General features: G+C 36.6%; 1 protein-coding gene across 1 annotated transcript; it reads left to right on the top strand.

Moving 5' to 3' along the window:
* The first annotated feature begins 3794 nt into the window (after positions 1-3794).
* On the top strand, positions 3795-20307 carry LOC311305704 (inactive all-trans-retinol 13,14-reductase). The gene is made up of 11 exons (XM_084433513.1): positions 3795-4079; positions 5891-6073; positions 6968-7209; positions 10729-10924; positions 11840-12037; positions 12118-12237; positions 12318-12456; positions 14022-14131; positions 15116-15282; positions 17048-17207; positions 18939-20307. The coding sequence occupies exons 1-11, from the start codon at positions 3920-3922 to the stop codon at positions 19106-19108; spliced, it is 1845 nt and encodes a 614-aa protein (XP_084289639.1). The 5' UTR covers positions 3795-3919; the 3' UTR covers positions 19109-20307.
* Positions 20308-22039: the final 1732 nt, after the last annotated feature.

The following is a 22039-nucleotide window of genomic DNA, read 5'->3' as shown; positions in this document are numbered from 1 at the left end:
CACAATTTAGTCTTATCTTAATTACCTTATCTGGTAACGATACACAAAGAATCCATTTCTACACTGTTGCATAATTTAACAAGATGAAATCTCAAAGACCTAAAGATAAAGCATTGTGCTGAAGTTTTCTTCATGCATAAAGTTAATGAATCACCTGTGCTGATTTAAGGTGCTTAATGATCCATTTTTCAGGCAACATGCGAATAACGTTTTATTTGTGTTTATAGGCATAGTAACATTTAATATTCAGCAATATTATTGATTTGTTTTACGTTTGATCTGCGTTTGATCACGTTTGCTTTCGTTGGACTCTGAGGGTACGTTCACACGACAACAGGTACTAGTGATTCCTTGTGTATATATATACAGTGAGGAAAATAAGTATTTGAACACCCTGCTATTTTGCAAGTTCTCCCACTTGGAAATCATGGAGGCGTCTGAAATTGTCATCGTAGGTGCATGTCCACTGTGAGAGACATAATCAAAAAAAAAAATCCAGAAATCACAATATATGATTTTTTAACTATTTATTTGTATGATACAGCTGCAAATAAGTAACACCTACGATGACAATTTCAGACCCCTCCATGATTTCTAAGTGGGAGAACTTGCAAAATAGCAGGGTGTTCAAATACTTATTTTCCTCACTGTATATATATATATATATATATATATATATATATATATATACACAGTGGGGAGAACAAGTATTTGATACACTGCCGATTTTGCAGGTTTTCTCACTTACAAAGCATGTAGAAGTCTGTAATTTGTATCATAGGTACTCTTCAACTGTGAGTGACAGAATCTAAAACAAAAATCCAGAAAATCACATTGTATGATTTTTGAGTAATTAATTTGCATTTTATTGCATGACATAAGTATTTGATACATCAGAAAAGCAGAACTTAATACTTGGTATAGAAACCTTTGTTTGCAATTACAGAGATCATACGTTTCCTGTAGTTCTTGACCAGGTTTGCACAGACTGCAGGAGGGATTTTGGCCCACTCCTCCATACAGACCTTCTCCAGATCCTTCAGGTTTCGGGGTTGTCGCTGGGCAATACGGACTTTCAGCTCCCTCCAAAGATTTTCTATTGGGTTCAGGTCTGGAGACTGGCTAGGCCACTCCAGAACCTTGAGATGCTTCTTACGGAGCCACTCCTTAGTTGCCCTGGCTGTGTGTTTCGGGTCGTTGTCATGCTGGAAGACCCAGCCACGACCCATCTTCAATGCTCTAACTGAGGGAAGGCGGTTGTTGGCCAAGATCTCGCAATACATGGCCCCATCCATCCTCCCCTCAATACGGTGCAGTCGTCCTGTCCCCTTTGCAGAAAAGCATCCCCAAAGAATGATGTTTCCACCTCCATGCTTCACGGTTGCGATGGTGTTCTTGGGGTTGTACTCATCCTTCTTCTTCCTCCAAACACGGCGAGTGGAGTTTAGACCAAACAGCTCTATTTTTGTCTCATCAGACCACATGACCTTCTCCCATTCCTCCTCTGGATCATCCAGATGGTCATTGGCAAGCTTTAGACGGGCCTGGACATGCACTGGCTTGAGCAAGGGGACCTTGCATGCGCTACAGGATTTTAATCCATGACGGCGTAGTGTGTTACTAATGGTTTTCTTTGAGACTGTGGTCCCAGCTCTCTTCAGGTCATTGACCAGGTCCTGCCGTGGGCTGATCCCTCACCTTCCTCATGATCATTGATGCCCCACGAGGTGAGATCTTGCATGGTGCCCCAGACCGAGGGAGATTGACCGTCATCTAGAACTTCTTCCATTTTCTAATAATTGCGCCAACAGTTGTTGCCTTCTCACCAAGCTGCTTGCCTATTGTCCTGTAGCCCATCCCAGCCTTGTGCAGGTCTACAATCTTATCCCTGATGTCCTTACACAGCTCTCTGGTCTTGGCCATTGTGGAGAGGTTGGAGTCTGTTTGATTGAGTGTGTGGACAGGTGCCTTTTATACAGGTAACGAGTTCAAACAGGTGCAGTTAATACAGGTAATGAATGGAGCACAGGAGGGCTTCTTAAAGAAAAACGAACAGGTCTGTGAGAGCCGGAATTCTTACTGGTTGGTAGGTGATCAAATACTTATGTCATGCAATAAAATGCAAATTAATTATTTGCAAATCATACAATGTGATTTTCTGGATTTTTGTTTTAGATTCTGTCACTCACAGTTGAAGAGTAGCCTACCTATGATAAAAATTACAGACCTCTACATGCTTTGTAAGTAGGAAAACCTGCAAAATCGGCAGTATATCAAATACTTGTTCTCCCCACTGTATATATAGCTATATATATATATAGCCCTCAAATTTGTATTTTTTTTTCCTTCTTTGTTTGCAACCACAGCGTGACCATTTAACTGTACTGACACTATTGGATGAGAACTGAAGTGAGCTGACGATGACCACATTTTTCTACAGAGCTGCTTTAAAGCTGAATTAAACTCATTTCGTATTGGATGAATATTGCTCAGTCATTGAATAGAACTGATTTAACACTGAACAATGACACCATTTTCCATTCAGAGCTGCTTTACAGAAACACTTAACACTGCTTGCATCATTAAATCATTATTTTCCTGTTTTTCCCTGTTGCTTTGAAACAATCTACATGTGTAAAGTGCTACATGAATACCAGGTGACTTGACTTGACATAGAGTAACTGAGCAAAATCACACAATCTCACCTTATTCAGACCATTAAGAGTTGAGGTGAGGATCTAATTGAAAAAGCAGTCTTTAATAATTGAAAACACAACACTTTGCAACTCAGGAACACACTAGCATAGACAATGCTGCATAAAAGCCAGACTACATTATGCCTGCACTGACCCACCTCAGCCCTTATTACACAGTTAAAATTGCTGTGTAAATGCATGTATGCCACCTCTGAGCAGCATTAAACAGTCTGTGTAAATATACCTAATTTCCACTTTATTTGGGCAGAAAAACAACTTTTTGCTCCCAACTAATATTTTTGAGTAGGCTATGAATGATTACAAAAGAAATCCAACTTTCATGATATCTTATTGCTCAGATAATAGGACATTGTATATGTACGTATTTCATGTGTATTTAAAAGTATTTAATATGTAATTTTTCAGGTCATACAATAAAGCCAGTAGTTATTGCACTTTTCTGAGCCATTTTTGCAATAACGACTGGTTTCAATAGGTGCGTCTCAATCCGCTCCCTTCCTAGGTTGTGAACCAGTATACTGTGTAATTTGGGTCCAGCCGTAAATAAATAATAAATGTAAGCTAGATTATGTTCATCACCTGCCTAGCGATGTGACCAGTGCCCTGACTACTGAACTAGAGCTGTTTGAGACGCATTTCAATGTGATTTATATGAGTTCCTATCAGAGTTGTGGGACATAATCTAACAGAACATTAATTTTCAGCAGAACATCTATTGATTTTTAACTTGAACATTGAAAATGATTTAAAAATAAATGTCAAATGTAACATTTTCTTTTGTTTTTGAGTGTGTGTCTGTGTTATGTAATACAAAAATCATGTGCTTAAGTGGAGCAAATACTTATTGGGATAATTGGCTCTGAAACAAAGTAAACATTCATTGTCAGTAACATAAATGTAAAGAGGATTGCTTTGGATCTGTTTGTGGACTAAAGCTTGTTATTTAATATTACCACTCTTATCGTGATTGATTTTGTATGATAGTCTACTTAAATGTTGCGCCACTGCAACCTAAATAGCTGAGACCTTTGCTCCTTGCTTGCATATAAAAGAACACTCTCAGCAAACGTCCTTGAGGAAGGCTCTATTCTCATTTTCTTCACATCTCCATCTTAAAACTCCTCTAGCCTTCTTGTGCGCAATAGTTTATGTTTTTAAAGGAAAACTCAAGATTTGAGTAGATACATTGATTTATTTTTTTTATGATGTGGCTGCTGTTTTTTTTGGTGTGCGTCCTGATTTGGGCTGGCGGAACGTACTGGTACCTGTTCATCAAGCCCGGTCCGTTCTCCGTGGAGTCAGTGAGGCCACCAGGACCTATGGAGCTGGACCAGAGAAAGAGAGACAAAGTGCTGAAACAAGGTGAATAACCAGACATCAACCTGACATGCTAAATGCTTCTTTGCCCTGAGAATGTTTTAAGCCTGTTTTGATAATCCGCAACATTTGAAAAGTTAAGAGTTAATCTTCAAGTGTAACATCACCACTTTTCTGCTGAATGCATTTATTAATGTTCATGTTTAAAACATTATAAGCATCCTAGTTAACTCAGGAATATTGAAACAAAGTGAAGTGTTATAGTTCACGAAACGGAAATTGCAATCATCTTATCTTCCCTATTGTTTTTGCAAAATTGCTTATATAGATTTTTTTTTTTAAAGCACATCATCAGAAATTAGAAAGTTGCCAGATGAAGGGGAAGTTAATCTTTTTGATTAAAGATTACGAGGGCATGTGATTTATTTATTTTTTAATACTAATGTGCAGTCATTTATAATAAACAAGAATTGTCACTTTTTAATGGAGATTTCATGGTAAACATATAAATCCAAATCTGTATAACTTTCTTCCGTAGAACAAAAACTGTAAGAGTATGTATTTATGAAAATACTTTAAAAGAATATACTTAATTGTGAGCTGAATGTAACGTTTTTGAATTGCATGTCATTTATTTACATATATTTGCAATTATAAAGATCCATTTTAGCACATTTATATCAATTAACACACTACAAGAGTGCTTTGGCTGTCTATGTTTGTCAACACATCAAAATAAGTGCACTTTTTTTGACTAAAGCATGAAAAAACAATGACTTTAATTGGACCTTTTTTAATAAAATTTGAATTAATTTGAATTTTTATAAATTAAATAGCAGAAATTTTAATAGCACTTTTTAAGTGCTTTAAAAGTAAAACTTTTAAAGCACTAATATTTATTGATTGATTGTGTGTTTTTGTTTGTGCCAAAGAAGTGTTTGAAATAGCATGAGTTAGTAATCCTGTTTTACCTTACAAAAAGAAGTATTATCAGATCATTTATACTGGCACAGAATGTAAAGACTGCTTAAGATAATCTAATTATGTAACATTGATAATGCTATTATAAAACAATTAACATGCGTGTCAATGGCTTTACCCTTATCTTAATTCGATTATCCAGTTGTGATAACACTTGTAGTACTCAGAGAAACTCTTATTTAAAGTGTTTTAGGGCTTACAAAGATAATAATGTATTCAGTGATATTTTGTGGTCATGTTAACCCCTTATCAGGGCTCTTCACCCACTGACAGCATTGAATGCTGGGAGTTAACCCAGATCAGGATTGGACTATTAATTTCCTGGATCAGTCACTGTGTTTCTTGTTCTTGGTGCAGTAAAGTGTTACATAAGATATGAACACTGTTGCTTTGAAGTATATTAAATAATGTTGTCACATATTGACAAATAAATGTGTTATAGGATATCACTTTAATATGTAGGCTAATATCTTAAAATACTGGCTAGTACAGTGCAGAAAGTAAGCACACCTCAAGCACTTCCATCACTGTAATATGTCACAGTAACAGTAGTCAGATTAGTGGAATCTTTAGCATTTATTTGATATATAATTAGTCAAAATTAAATGTTATAATGGTATATTATTGCTGTTGTTGTTTATTGTTATTGTTATCAGTCATTTATTTCATTATTTTAGCCTCATTTGCAATTGAAAATGTCACAGTTCCTGCCTTCCTGAACAGTGGCGCCAACCTTCCCTTTGCGCCACCTGGTGGTGATTTTGCAAACGTCGTGTTTAACACTAGGCCTTGTTGCGGGGTTAAGAGGCATTCTGGTTGATTACAATACATACTGTAACTGTACATGTATATTTACTTACTGGATGTATTTTTAGGATTCACCAAGGAGAAGATTCCAAAGGATCTTGATGCAATTATAATAGGCAGTGGGATCGGAGGAATGACGGCTGCCGCCACGATGGCCAAATCAGGGAAGAAAGTCCTGGTTCTGGAGCAGCACGACGTGGCGGGAGGCTGCTGTCACACTTTCACTGAGAAGGGGTTTGAGTTTGACGTGGGTATGGACCATCCCTTACTTCCATATAGGGATTAAAAGAAAAAAAACTTTAATAAAGATTATAGGTTCTGAACTAACACAACCAGCTCCGACCTCAATTACAACACGTGATCACGTTATTGAGAATAATAAAATAAATAATAAAATATCTTTAATTATTAAAATATCACATTTTCCGGAATATTATCATCTGAAACGTGTTGCGATTTATATCCCAATGTGACTTTTTAAAATTTATTTCTCCCTTTGGGGATTATGATTATATGCTACAAACTTCCGTATTCTGGTTCCAAACAGGTTCCATCGCTTCCGGTTCAGGTCTTTTGTATGCGTTTGTCAAGTGTAAAGCTGTTTTACTCAATATGCCTTCAGAGAAGCTACTAAAGATGAGCATAAGCCATGTTCAGTTCATATTTCTGTTCATGTGTGGCGTCAACAGAACGCGAATAAAAAATGTAGGGCGGGGCTTGATTTTGTTCATGGGGAATTGTTTGGATGGTTGTGGTTTGCTATTGGTGGATCTCGTGTGAGTGACAGGTTGCGCCGCCCTTGTGGCAGTAAAAACGTCATCAGAGAAGAGATTATTTTGACTTAAGTTTAGGAGGCACACAAATTAAAAAAACAAAACAATAATGATGTGCACGGATGAATCATTTGTAATTAATACTGCAGTATTCCATAAAAAAAATTTGATTTCATGGAAAATTTAAGAGTAACAGCGACTGTTGGATCAATCTTGAGGATTATGGGTATGGGTATTTCTTAAACATATTTTTGTTACTAAAGTTGAAATCACTGACTGAATTGTACTTCCAGGGGGGATTTTTACATCTAGAATTGTTAAGTAAAAGCAATGTTTGTGAATAATGTTTTGTTTTGTTTTTTCATGTAAAAGGACTTCACTACTTCGGTCAGCTGCATGAAAACGCTATGCTTAAGGTCGCTTTCGATCAAATCACTGAGGGTCAGATGGAGTTTGTGGAGCTTAAGCAGCATTTTGACAGTATTGTGATTGAAGACGGAGAGAAACAGAGAGACTACACCATCGTGAGTGGCAAGACTGAGATGGAGCGCAACATGAAGAAGCAGTTTCCCGACGATGTCAAAGCTATTGAGGAGTTCTTTAAGATCATGAAGGTAGAGCGTCCATCATCTCATGTTTCTAAAGGCAAGCTCACACTCACACCTTTGGTTAAGAGGCAGTCCCAACCATCAGCGAATATAAAAAAAACTATTTTGCATAAATTCATGCGAGAAATTAGACAGAGATTTTTGCTGGGTTCACGCCATGTTGTAGCCTAATTACCATAATTACGAGATGACAACATGTGACATTCTACTCTGAGCTGTTCAATCAATGCACTATCAACGCCAGTATGAATCTGCAGTGGTCACATGGTACAAGTCGGAGCTCTCAGAAAATTCCCAGTTTACAAGTTGCTATTCCGAGTTCTACGGGGACGTGAACTTTTTTACAAGTTGTAATCTCGTAATTCTGGTAGTTACAACATGGAGTGAATGTCCCTTTTGATTACGAATTTGTTTTGGTTTATACCGTCTGCACTGTGATTGAGTCCACCTTGTCGCTGCATCGCACAGTACAAGATCACATGGTAATAATGTCAAACAGCATGTCATTGCAGCGTCTGTGACTGCTTGAGACTGGCACTGGCAATTCCGGGGGAAAAAAAGTGAGATAAAAAGTCGCAATTTTATTCCGTGGCAGAAACAAGCTTCCATATGTCTATAGGGTTGGGAATTGAAAATCGATTCCAATTCTAATTTAAATTCTAATTTGAATTTCGATTCCTCTTATTGATTGTGTGCATTAATAGGTGCGTTAATAGGACTTTAAACCATTCAAGCACGCTCGCTGTTTTCTGTGTTACACACACATCCAAAGCACACACACAGAAAGCCGCCTCTCATTCTGAATAGTGTGCGATACTAAACCGAGTTCTCTTCCGCTCCTTTTTGCTCTTGAACGAACAAAAATATGTCAAAATATCCTCGTAAACAGCTTGTTATATCTTAAGTGAACGTAAACAGTTGACAAAGAAAACGCATGTGTAACAGTATATCGGATCTGTGCAGCTCTTAAAGGAACACTCCACCGTTTTTTGAAATAGGGCTTATTCACCTTCTTTCCTACATTTAGATAGGTGGCCAAATGCATTTTTGTCTCAGTGCATGCATTGTTTTAGTTTGACAGGGTCGGCGCTAGCTTAGCTTAGCATAATGAATGTAATCCTTTGTTGCCAGCTAGCATGTCCTGAGTAAAAGTAATATAAAAATAAAAAAACCCACCTAATTACTTCTTGTGGCCTGCGTATTCACAACGAGTACAAATAGCGATGCAGATTAACACTAGGCGATTTCCTATGCAGATATTGACATGGGACTATATTAGGGGGAAGCACAGGCGAAGCACAGGCGAAGCACTGCTACTTGGGCTCAGAGATATCACGCCCAAGTAGCAGTGCTTCGCCTGTGCTTCCCCCTAATATAGTCCTTAATATATAAGTCAATATCTGCCTAGGAAATCACCTAGTGTTAACTATTTGTACTTGTTGTGAATACGCAGGCCACAAGAAGTAATTAGGTGTTTTTTTTATTTTTTATATCACTTTTACTCAGGACATGCTAGCTGGCAACAAAGGATTCCATTCATTATGCTAAGCTAAGCTAGCGCTGACCCTGTCAAACTAAAACAATGCATGCACTGAGACAAAAATGCATTTGCCCACCTATCTAAATGTAGGAAAGAAGGTGAATAAGCCCTATTTCAAAAAACGGTGGAGTGTTCCTTTAATCCTCAGTGATTAAAAAAGAACAAATAAACAAAATTAGCAATCGCACAAATAAAATGTAACTGAACGAAGATATGATTGACAAAACAGTGTTTTAAGATTTTCAGGTATTGTAATTGTAAACTGTAATCAAATGTAAATTAACTCTGCACTTTATAAATAAAATTTGCATTACAAATATAGTTACAAAAAATATTCACGCAAGAACAGCGAATGAATTTTCTCTTCGTCTGTTGTTGTTTGATTAACGATATTATAGAGACGGTAGCAGGAAAAATCATGCTGCCGTCACTTTAAAGGAACACTCCACCGTTTTTTGAAATAGGGCTTATTCACCTTCTTTCCTACATTTAGCTAGGTGGGCAAATGCATTTTTGTCTCAGTGCATGCATTGTTTTAGTTTGACAGGGTCAGCGCTAGCTTAGCTTAGCATAATGAATGGAATCCTTTGTTGCCAGCTAGCATGTCCTGAGTAAAAGTGATATAAAAAATAAAAAAAACACCTAATTACTTCTTGTGGCCTGCGTATTCACAACAAGTACAAATAGTTAACACTAGGTGATTTCCTAGGCAGATATTGACTTATATATTAAGGACTATATTAGGGGGAAGCACAGGCGAAGCACTGCTACTTGGGCGTGATATCTCTGAGCCCAAGTAGCAGTGCTTCGCCTGTGCTTCCCCCTAATATAGTCCCATGTCAATATCTGCCTAGGAAATCACCTAGTGTTAACTATTTGTACTCGTTGTGAATACGCAGGCCACAAGAAGTAATTAGGTGTTTTTTTTTTTTTTTTAATATTACTTTTACTCAGGACATGCTAGCTGGCAACAAAGGATTACATTCATTATGCTAAGCTAAGCTAGCGCCGACCCTGTCAAACTAAAACAATGCATGCACTGAGACAAAAATGCATTTGCCCACCTATCTAAATGTAGGAAAGATGGTGAATAAGCCCTATTTCAAAAAACGGTGGAGTTTTCCTTTAACTCGTCTTTAATAATGCTTGAAATTCATTTTAGTTAGGCCAGTTGTTTTTGCTGTGATATTTTTCAAACCATAGGCAAAAGTTCCTTGTGTAAGCATTCTTTAGCCTGTTGGTTTTTGTTCATGGTGTTCAGCTACAATGAAATGTTCTGCAATAAGATTTCAAATAAATGTGAATTATATATCGGAATAGCTAAAATTCTAACGATCCTAAATGTCTCAGATCATCGATTTGGCCGCGATCCAGGGGTTTTGTTAGCCTGACGTGGTCACACTCAGATTCTAGTCAGAATATGAGTCTGATACTGCTCCATTGGGCTGTGATTATGGGGCATGTTTCTGACAATTTGATTGGTCCGAACAGCTCTGGTTCGAGCATAGTTGCTCCACAGCGGATCAAGTCCAGACCGAACTTCCCGACCTCAAATGTTGTGGGCGGGGCTTAGTTCAGCTGGCATCCAGGCTAGGGTTTTGTAGTAGATCTTGGAAATCTGTCTGTGACCGCAAAATCCGGCCAGAAGTTGTGTACTGTGAGCTTGCCTCAAGCCAAGCCTGGGCCTCTGCCAGTTTTTGCATTGACCGGATGAAGTGCAAATCCTACTATGTGATTAAATGCCAGTAAGATAATAGTTATGTCACCTAATTAAAATTCCTGATAATAAGGTTTATTATGCGCCATTCATGTAATACTTAGTTAATCTTTGTTTTTTTGTTTTTTTGTTTTTGTTCTTGTCTGAACTTGTCTAAAGTGATCATTCTTCCACATTTTCCCTGTCATAAAAGAAAAGAAAAAAGTAAAATAAAACAAATAGTACCCTCTTGACCTTTAAGCTCACTCTTCCTCTGTATTGTCCACAGATCACAGCCAGACAGGTTCCTCTTTTAGGCATCGTAAAGCTGATTCCACAGTGGCTGGCTCTCTTTCTGATCAAAAGTGGCATCGCTGACTTCTGCTCATCCATCTTTCGTCTATCAGAATCCAGTGCCACAGACGTCAACAACAGACTGACAAGCAACCAGGACTTGCACTTGGTCTTCTCATATTACTTCTATGGTGAGGATTTCTGCACATTAATTATTGTTGTGCTCTAAACACAACAATATGCAAATATGCCAGCAGTAATAGTGTTCATATTAGGTTTAAAGTCTGGTTATGATGTATTCAGTGTATTTGTATATGTATGATGTGGATTCAATACAATTCACAAAGAATCACACTATGAAAAACGAATAAGAAATCAGGTGAGAACATAATTTTTAAGACTATATATAACAACTATTTTTTAAATATTTATTCACAAATTATGAATATTTTGAACAGCATTGTAATGCATTTTTTTATTGTGCTTTCCCGAAGCTCAAACAGTAATGCATGGCACTCACGACGACACCCACATTTTTTTTAGCGTGCAACTGATAAAAATGTATCGTGGTGTATAATTTTTTTCAGATAAAAGCGTCTGGTAAATGTCTTTGCACATGCCTTTAACCGTGAAACGTGGTTAAATTGACTCGCAAACATCACAATTGTAATATAAATTCCATATGCACACTAGAGAATACCCATAATGCACTGTGAGGGTCCCGCCGAATGAATTCCCACGTCTGACCAGAAGTCATCCGTCCATCTTACAAACCGCTGGTCCAATGTGGCAACAGCGTAATATCATAAAATTCTTTTTTAGTTGATTTTTTAATTGTTTTATTAAGGTTTATACATGATAGTTTCCATGACAGAGTTGGAGATAAATCTTTTCATTACTACTGGATCTGCCAGTTTGCTACGTTTCAAATGATTATTAAACAGCAAGCACAAAAGCGGCAGCCCTTCCGGCACACTCAGTGTCCGAATTCACTCACTCGTTTTCATTCACTCCTTCAAGTGGACTAATGTAGGGAATAGTGAATGAGTGTAAAGGGGGATGTGGAACACAGCCCTAGAGAAGTGTTTCTTCGATCTCTGCTCCAGGTGTTCCTCCTAAAGACTCCAGCTGTATGATCAATGCTCTGATGCTGCACCACTTCAAGCGGGGCGCGTACTACCCTAAAGGGGGCGCCAGTGAGATCCCATTCCACATCACTAAAGTCATCGAGAAATATGGGGGCCGTGTGCTGGTCCGCGCCCCTGTCAGCCGAATCCTGGTGGATAAGAAGGGAGCTGCGTATGGTGAGTACATATACATAAATGCAGTTTCTTCTAATTTAGCATTTATGTAAAGTATGTATTTAATGCGGTTTGATTGACAGGAGTGGCAGTGAGGAAAGGCGATGAGCATGTGGAAGTGCGGGCTCCTGTTATCATTTCCAACTGTGGGATTTTCAACACCTTCCAGAAGCTCTTACCTCCGGAAATACAAGTCAAACCAGGTGGATATTATTCGGTGTGCTTTAATGCAACATCATCTAGTGTAAAACTGCTCTTGATTGACTGTTTTCTTATATTTCAGAGATTCAGAGTCGTCTGGATATGTTGAGGCCCGGTAAAGCCTCGTTCCTCCTGTTCTCAGGGTTTGATGCGACCGAGGAAGAGTTAGACATCGTGTCCACCAGCATCTGGCTCTTCAAATCCAATGACATGGATGGCATGTCAGTATAAAAAAAAAGATACTCTACAGCTACTTTAGCATTATAATACCGTGTATATATATATATATGAATTAAGTCCAAAAGCAAGAAATACAACCTGTTTATCATATTATATTATGATATATCATATTATGCATTTGGTAATCACTATTCCTAACTAAAACAATAACAACATTTTTTGCTCTAAACCAAAATCATGGGTCAATGATTCAAATGGGTCAAAAATTTATGAAAGTCAAGTAAACCCTTGAAGTACACTTAAAAAAAGAGTATATATTATGGAAATTATTAAAAGAATATACTTAAATGTGAACTGAATGTAATGTTTTCAGAAATTGAATAATTCAATGAAAATGTATAGTTTAAAATTATATTAAATGTAGTTAGTTGAACTTTTTTGATGCACTTTAGTAGCCTACATATTTTTATGTAATTTCATAATTGTCTTTAAAATTTGGTTAGTGTACTGCAGTGACACACATTTATGGTAAACTAATATGTGACCCTGGATCACAAAACCAGTCACATGTCGCATGGGTATATTTGTGGCAATAGCCAACAATACATTGAAAAATTAACAAAATTATAGATTTTTTACTTTTATGCCAAAAATCATTAGGATATTAAGTAAAGATCATGTTCCATGAAGATATTTTATACATTTCCTACCGTAAATATATAAAAAATATATATTTTTGTGAGTGGATGCATCAAAATCGTGAACATAAATGGACAACTTTAAAGGAGATTTTCTCAATGTTTCGATTGTTTTGCACCCTCAGATTCCAGATGTACAAATATTGTCATATCCTAACAAACCAAACATCAATGGAAAGCGTATTTTATTCAGCTTTCATATGATGTATAAATCTCAATTTAAAAAATTTTACTCTTGTGACTGGTTTTGTGGTCCAGGGTCACATATCTACTTTATTTAATTTATATTAAACTTGTATATCATGTATTTAAATAAAATATACACGGTACTCAAATAGTAACACATTTTTAGAAATGAAGTCTTAGCGAAAATATATTTACAGTAATTGATGTCAATAATTTGACATTATTACAAAGTGCACTTTTTAAAAGTGTTTTAAGAAAGTGTGCTCTCTTTAGGTACACTTAGGTGGCCTTTTTTCATTAATATTATATTATCTACAAGTACAGGTTTTTTTAAAATATACTTTTAAGATTTGAAGTACACTACAAGTGCGCATTCAATACAATTAAGTGCACATTTTCAAAAGCAAATGAAGCATATATTGGCAGACTACATGAATCACTTGCAGCTGCGTGTATCAAACACTAGGTAGTGCTGTTGACTAAACCATTCTCGGACACGTCCCATCTCTCCAGGCCTGCTGACACACTTCTGTCTGGACAGGTTTCCTGCTCTCAGTCCAACAAGCAATTCTTATCTTCCTGCCTGTGGGAAAACATAATTCCAGTCCTTTCCAAACATCCCTGAACTCTCATGTTGGTTTCTGATAGAGCCATATTTCTATTAGCACATAAAGTATATAACATGAGACTGCAGTAAACTGAGAGTCAACTTTCACCTGTAGGATGGATGAGTTCTTCGGGATGAGCAAAGACGAGGCGCCAGAGAACATTCCCATGATGCTCCTCACTTTCCCCTCAGCCAAAGACTCCACATCACAGATCCGTCACCCAGGTAACATCTTAACTGGCCATCAACTTGTCAAGGCCAATGATTTTTTTAGATAGTAATTTAAAGTATATGTGAATAATATATGTTAAAATGTAATTTATTCCTGTGACGTTTTCAGCATCATTACTCCAGTCTTCAGTGTCACATGATCCTTCAGAAATCATTCTGATATGAAGATTTGATGATCAAGAAACATTTATGATTATTATCAATGTTGAAACCAGTCGTGCTGCTTCATATTTTCTGTTTGAAACCGTGATCAATTTTGTTCAGGATTCTTTGATGAATTGAAAGTTCAAAAGAACAGCATTTATTTTAAATAGAAATTGTTTGTAAAAGTCTTTACTGATTAATTTGATGCATCATTATTGAATAAATGTATTTATTTCTATACTTAATTAAACAAGAAAAAAATGTGTCTCTTAATAAGTCACTTAATTTTGATTTCAAAATGTTATAAAAAATACTTATTTAATTTTCCTTTTTCTCATGATTTAGAGATGTTTAGACATTTTACTGAAAAACAAGAAAACAATAATTGTTTAGAAAATACTTTTTTGCAGTGTAATACCATGATACTTTATTTCAGGATTCTTTAATGAATAGAAAGTTCAAAATAAAAGCATTTATTTGAAATAGAATCTTTTGTAAAATCATAAATGTCTTTACTGTCAATTTTGATCAATTTACTGCATCCTTAGAGAAACAAAGTATGAATTTCTTCTTTAAAAAAATTCATACTGACCTCAAACTTTTGAACAGTATAGTGTAGGTATGATTTTAATCCCCTGTGTGAGTCCGATATTAAAATAAAGAAAAAACACGTCATTATTCAGACAGCTAATGTTCGCTGAGAATGTTACTTTTCAAGATACTTTTGCATTTATAAAGGTCGTGTTTGTCGTTTGTATCTGCATAATCATGCAAATTTAAATCATGATTCTGTTGTGCTGTTAATAATGTCATGCCATATTCTAACTTTTCCAGGCAAGTCAACTATGACGATCCTGACCATGGTCAACTATGAATGGTTTGAAGAGTGGAAAGACAGTAGAGTGAGGAAAAGAGGCGACGATTATTTCAACTATAAGATGAGATTTGCAAACCATCTCTTTGACTGGGCCTGCAAACACTTCCCGAAACTCAGAGAAAAGGTACTTCGAAATCTGTTATTTCAACATGGAAAATGAGTGCAAAAGGAGAAGTGTGTAATCTTTTCAGTGTTAAAATACTTTTGTCCTATCCTGTATAATGTGCAGAGTCACGTAAGTCAAGTTAGTCATTCATAGGTTGACTGAAGAGTCTCAACAAGGATCCATTAACCATTGAGACACTGATAACTGAATTACTGGGTTGAGCATTGAATCGTAGCTGGTGTTTATCAACAACATCTCTGTAAAACATTTCATTAGTCTCATGACCACCCATAGCCCGTTCATTGACTTGCTGAAGAGTGGGAATGACTTTCATTATTACCTGGAGAAAGTCATTCCCATTCATCTCAACGGCAGTTGCTTTGCTAGCGAAGGACACCCACTTAAGGCCCTCATATACTCAAAGCAAAGTTATTTTTCGTTCTTCATTTAGGGGTAAAAAGAATCTTTAAAGGGGGGATATAATGCCCTTTTCACAAGATGTAAAATAAGTCTTTGATGTCCCCAAGTTTTAGCTCAAAATACCCCACAGATATTTTTATATAGCATGTTAAAATTGTCACTTTTTGAGGGTGAGCAAAAACGCACCGTTTTGTGTCTGTCCCTTTAAATGCAAATGAGCTGCTGCTCCCGGCACAGGGGGCGGAGCTTCAAGAGCTTGAAAATTTAAAAAACTTTTAGCATTTTATGTTCAAACCGGATTCAGACAATGATGGAGAGACTCAAGAAGAAGTGACAACATGTAGAAGCAACAGGACATTTCTGAATGGTTAGTTGATGAATTTATGTAGCTTATGTGTAGTTATCTTCTAGTCATTGATTAGCATATTCTGTCATGATAATTTATAAATCGTGTTCCGGGGGCGGGGTTTATGTAAATTTTAGGGTTGGCGATGTCACTAACCCGGGAGGAATGTTGTGTAGTCTCTACCAGCCGTTTGTTGTAGTCCTTAAAAAGCAATTTCTTTAAAAGCAAATATCTTCCTTTGCTTTGAACTTTGCATATGTTGTTTATGCTCAAACAGCAACATTACACACTAACTAAAGTTAGAAAAGTGAATTCATAATCAACCACCCCTTTAAACGATAAAGAAATAAATGATAAAAGGTCATTAAAAATTTCAAAATAGAACATTGAACCTTTTTTTCTTGGAGTGTACTTAGGATTTAGTTTGAGGCACTTAGTATTAAAGATTCATAGTGTGAACACATAGATTTTTTCGGTCGGAAAAAGATTGGATTATTGAATCTGTTAAAGCTTATAAGGGCACATGAATTTAAAAAAAAGAATGATGTGCACAGATAAACCACTGAAATATTCCATAAAAAAAAAAGATTTTTAATGTTTTTGAAAGAAGTATCTTTAATAATACAGTAGAAATAGCAATATTGTAAATGAACTTTGCCTATTTTAATATATTTAAAATGTAATTTATTCCTGTGATGGCAAAGCTGGATTTTCAGCAGCCAAACCTGTTCATTTTGATTTCATGATGACTTGAGCTGAACTGTATATTTAGCTTTGTTTATATTTAGACTTGAGCTCTCTGTATATAGAGTTCAAGTCATCATGAAATGAACAGGTCTGGCGGCTGAAAATTCAGCTTTGCCATCACAGGAATAAAGTACTGTGTCTGCAAAATAATCAGTACTTATTATACATTTGGATGGGCATAATTCTGCAGCCTGGACTGGGCAGTCAGAAAGTGAGCGTGATTGAGTGTTCAGAATGATCACACTGTCTCTCTCTCTCTGTGTGACTCAGCTGGTGTATCAGGAGGCAGCAACTCCTCTCACAAACACACACTACCTCGGCTGTAACCAAGGGGCCATATACTCCGCTGATCACAACCTGGGCCGCTACTACTCAGAGGCCATGGCTCGAAATCGATGTGATACTCCCGTCAAAAACCTTTATTTGTCAGGTACAGTGCTCCTCCGGCTCTTCGCTGTCTTCAAACTGGGGCTGCACAGAAACTTGCATGAAACACTTTATTAGGTTCCATTTGTTAACATTAGATAGCTATGCTAGTTAAAGGGTTAGTTCACCCAAAAATGAAAATTCTGTCAGTAATTACTCTCCTTTCGTTTAAAGACTTTCATTCATCTTAAGAACACAAATTAAGATATTTCTGATGAAATCTGAGAGCTGTCTCACTCCTTCATAGGCCGCTATGGGATTGAAAGACATCGTGAAAATAGTGACTACAGTGGCTCAACCTGAAGTTTATCAAGCGACGAGAACACTTTTTCTTTACTTTACATTTTCTTCTGTGTTCCTCTGAGTGAGTTCACGTAGTGTAACAGCGCAGCGCTTCTGGGTTGTACATCACACACATGACCAGCGTCGGCCAATAGTGAGCCTCCGTACAACCCAGAAGCGCTGCGCTGTTACACTACGTGAACTCACTCAGAGGAAAATTCAATAGTTGAATAAAGTCGTTATTTTTGTTTGTTTTTTGTGCACAAAAAGTATTCTCGTCGCTTGATAAACTTAAGGTTGAGCCACTGTAGTCACTTGGACTATTTTCACGATGTCTTTACTAACTTTCTGGGCCGACAAGTTTCGATCCCATAGCAGCCTATGGAGGAGTGAGACAGCTCTCAGATTTCATCAGAAATATCTTAATTTGTGTTCTGAAGATGAACGAAAGTCTTACGGGGTTGGAACAACATGAGGGAGAGTAATTACTGACAGAATCTTCATTTTTGGGTGAACTAACCCTTTAACATGAATCAACAATGAGAAATACTCCTAAAGCATTTATTTATCTTGGTTGCACTTTATTTTACAGCACATGCACTTTCAATGTACTTACAGTGTATTTACCAAGAAAGTACTGGTTAATATAATGTAACTACATGGGTTAAGGTCAGGTTTAGGGGTGAGTTCAGGACTAGTACCTAGTTATTACCCAGTTATTGTAATTAATATGTATATAGTATGTACATGTGAAACAGGACTGTAAATTAAAGTGCTACCTTAATCTTAATGTTAATTTCAACCTTTACTAATACATTATTAAAATCAAAAGCTGCATCTGTTAATATTATTTAATGGACCCGAGCTAACATGAACTAACAATGAACAGTTGTATGTTATTAACTAACTTTAACCAAGATTAATAAATAGTCAACAAATGTATTGCTCATTGTTAGTTTTAGTCTCAAGGTAATTTATACAAAAATAAATAAAATATAAAATAAATAAATAATAATAAAATAAAATTAATATTAATAATTATTTTATATTATATTGATATTGGTTAAAATTTATATTATTATACACACAGATTTATATATATAAGCAAAAGCCTCTAAGTGCCATCTGAAATTTTCTTCTAAAATTATCATTTTTATCAAGCTTGTATGTTTATGTTCAGTTATTTCACTTTAATGGCAATGAAAATGACCTATTAATTGTCATTAAAGTGAAATTACTGAACCTAAATATACGAGCTTGATAAAAATGCTCCTTTTAGAAGAAAATTTCAGATGGCACTTAGAGGCTTTTGCATCTGAAGTCTTCATATATATATATTATAAATGCGCATAGCTATAGTTACTAATATGCAATATTTAGCAACAAATATTTTTTTTCCACCACATTCCATTTAAAGATCAGAGCATTTGAACTTGTTTTCTGTGCATTACAGGCCAGGACATGTTTAGCTGTGGTATCGCTGGTGCTTTGCATGGTGGTCTTCTCTGTGCCGCCACCATCCTAAGCTACCGTGTGTACATCGACCTCATGCTTGTCAAGAAACAGCTCAAGTGGAAGAAAGCAAAGGAGACGGCGAGACTGGCGAAGCTGAAGAAGCAGTGATGAAGCTGCAGTTTAACAGCAGAACCGAACAGGTAATGTTCATGTGCGTTCAAGTCATGTGTCTCGGATGGAGCCAGCACAACATCAGCACCAGGTCCTTCAGCTCCACCACTCGTTCACAATCACAGGAACCTGTCACTCCCTCATCAAGGACCCTTCAAAAGCACACACTCGCCTGGCGTCAGACTGTTCATCATCTGTGTGCTCATCTAACCATCCCGAGTAGAAACTAAGACTCCTCAGTTATTGTAATATAACTATAACATGTAACGATAAAGTTTAGAGTGGCTTCATAAATGAATGAAAAACATACAGTTAATACATTCAGCTGAAGAACATCGCTGTATTTTTGTGTAGTTAATTAAGAGCATCTTGCTCGGACCAAAGTGACTTGAACGCACCTGACGTTGTAAACACGACTTCCCAACTCGTAAATACGAACTTCCCAGGAGGACTTGAACGCACCGTAAGCACTAAAATAAAAACTAATACATATTTCTACGGAAACAGAAGAAATATTTATAAAAATGGAAGAGCAGCCCTTAATTGTTGCTTTGGGGTTAGTCAGTATACTTTAACCTATTATCAGTTAAAGATTTTAATATTATGTATAAACCTATAATATTGCCTTTTGACATAATCTATAAATAGCAATACATTCAGAGAAAATATGTATTTTTATTATTTTTTTCACCTAAAATGCTACAATATAGAGTGTATTTTTGCAGAAGTTTGAATCATGTTGGTTCCCTCAACAATAGGTGAATTATTGCCAGACAAAAAATCTCTGTAACCAACAAAAGTTTATGATTTTTATGATATTCCTCATGATAGACTTGAATTTTTAGGCCGTATTGTCAGATGTCATCAGTGAGTCAGATGTAAAGGCTATAAATGACCTACTTCAATGTCACCAGCTTTCAACAACTCTTTCGGTCTTTATTTAAAACATTTTCCCTGAAAGTTTGAGTTATAATAGCAATAGAGCATGATTATAAACACAATGAGGCTGTGAAAGCGTCTAGCGAGTAGATGAGTTTACATGTTCACTGTGATGATGTTTAATGTCCGACAACCTCTGTTTATAGTCCCATTTAAACACTTGTTAGCATCCTCCTTTTCAGGACAAAAGCTTTGAAAACAGTATGGGTGACTTTTACTGATGTATTTTAATGTTGTAAAATAAAAGGTGAAAATGTGTTTTTGTGGGGTTTTTTTCAAGCTTTTAACTAAAACCCCATTGACTGGGACGTGCTAAATGCAAACTCATTTTCGAGTTTTAGCGTACTAAAAAAAGTCATTCCCGCAGTATTCTAATTCAACTCACGTTAAAATCTCAATGCAATAACAAAAATCAGGCTTAAACTGTCAAAGGAGCTTTTAAAAAGCATTAGGATACATCAGATCTGTAAAGCTGAGTACCGATAACAACATCGACACATTACCTGGTTTTCAAGCAGACCTCCCACCTTTACACTCCTCTAACCCAGGCTTGATCCCCATGGATATTGGTGCACTAGCAGGAATCAAAGGAATTGTGGGAAACCTCAGACTTCCTGATTTAAGTGGACATTTCCCCTGGGATTCCCTTACAGATTGGTCGGCATAACACTGCCCCTGACAGACGTGTGTGTTTGGGTCGAGGAGGAGGGTATGAATGGCCTCACTGTGATTCAGAGTCCGAGTCTAAATGCGGCTCTACTCCTGTACGCATGGGTTGATATTCCCATGAAATAAATCTCCAAAGTGAGTTTAAGGCAAGTCAGGTTCATAAAAATGAGGAATAGAAACAACGCTTTCATTAAGGTTGATTTTTCAGAGCTGCAGTGCCAACTGCATTTGTCTTTTATACAAATATCATTAAAAGCCTGTTGATCAAATGAAGCACTCCCAGCGTCGTCCAGCTAAGAATTATGAAAATGTTTCAGGGCTTGGATTACACATTTTCAAAGAGTCCAGAATAGACAGAAATGAACTTGTTTTAGATGCAGGGGAAATGGGTTTTGTTTGAACTGCAACCAAAAACACTTAAGAGAACCAAAACACACAGTAGTTAGAAGCCAGATGGGTGAAATGGACCCCGTAATCTCAACGCATTTCATGGATGATTTCAACTGTAGTGACAACATACACAATAGCTAATGCAACACGAATGGGAGCAAAACTAGGCAAAAACTTGACTATGAAAAGAAAAACACAAAATTGAATGGTTTTGCTGTATCATCGGCAGATATAGTGATGAGTCTGATGACTGATACTTACACAGTTTATGTAAGTCTGTTATGCTGTTATAAAGCTATTAGAATTTCATCTTACTTTTTGGCTATATTTATCAGCGATTTAACCCAATTTTGCTCAGTTTGGCCCAATAAAATTTATGTTTTTTTCCTCCTTTGGTGTGAGCTTACATTTATGCATTTATCCAAAGCAACTTACATTGCATTTCAAGGTACACATTTACATTCTTATCAGTTCTTGCTTTCCCTGGGAATCAAACTGGGAATGACCTTGGCGTTGCAAGCACCAACGCTCTACTGTTTGAGCTTCTTTTCACTTTATCATACTATACAAAGCTGGTTTAACAACAAAAACACATATGCAAGCTAAAGATCATGTAAATTTTTTAAATATATATATTTTGTTCAATAAACATAAAAAATAAAAAAAGATTTTCATATGCAGGCTTTACAATGTTACTATTTCTATATAAAAGGTCTAATGCAAAAGAGGAGACCGTGCACGTGTAGCTCAAATGACACAGCTGTTTACAATTGCGGCCATCATCATTTGTGCGTAGTATTTGGCTAAACACAGCAAACGATGGGTGATGAACTGAGGGGTGTTTGATGTCTCCGCCCCCTGCAGTATAAGCTCCTCCCATGGGCGGGGCTTAACGCCTGTCTCTTGTCCCAGAGCTCTGCTGCTGTGTGC

The sequence above is a fragment of the Rutilus rutilus genome (assembly GCF_951802725.1).
Source record: "Rutilus rutilus genome assembly, chromosome: 16".
Classification (NCBI taxonomy): Eukaryota; Metazoa; Chordata; class Actinopteri; order Cypriniformes; family Leuciscidae; genus Rutilus; species Rutilus rutilus.
The sequence above is the reverse complement of the archived record's forward strand: the minus strand, read 5'-3'. Positions and strand labels throughout refer to the sequence as shown.

Bases quoted from the DNA above. Each gene is read 5' to 3' on its own strand.
- LOC311305704 (XM_084433513.1), top strand. From the start codon at position 3,920: ATGATGTGGCTGCTGTTTTTTTTGGTGTGCGTCCTGATTTGGGCTGGC. The intron at 6,074-6,967 runs GTATGGACCATC...TTCATGTAAAAG, and splicing joins GGGGTTTGAGTTTGACGTGG to GACTTCACTACTTCGGTCAG. The intron at 7,210-10,728 runs GTAGAGCGTCCA...TATTGTCCACAG, and splicing joins AGTTCTTTAAGATCATGAAG to ATCACAGCCAGACAGGTTCC.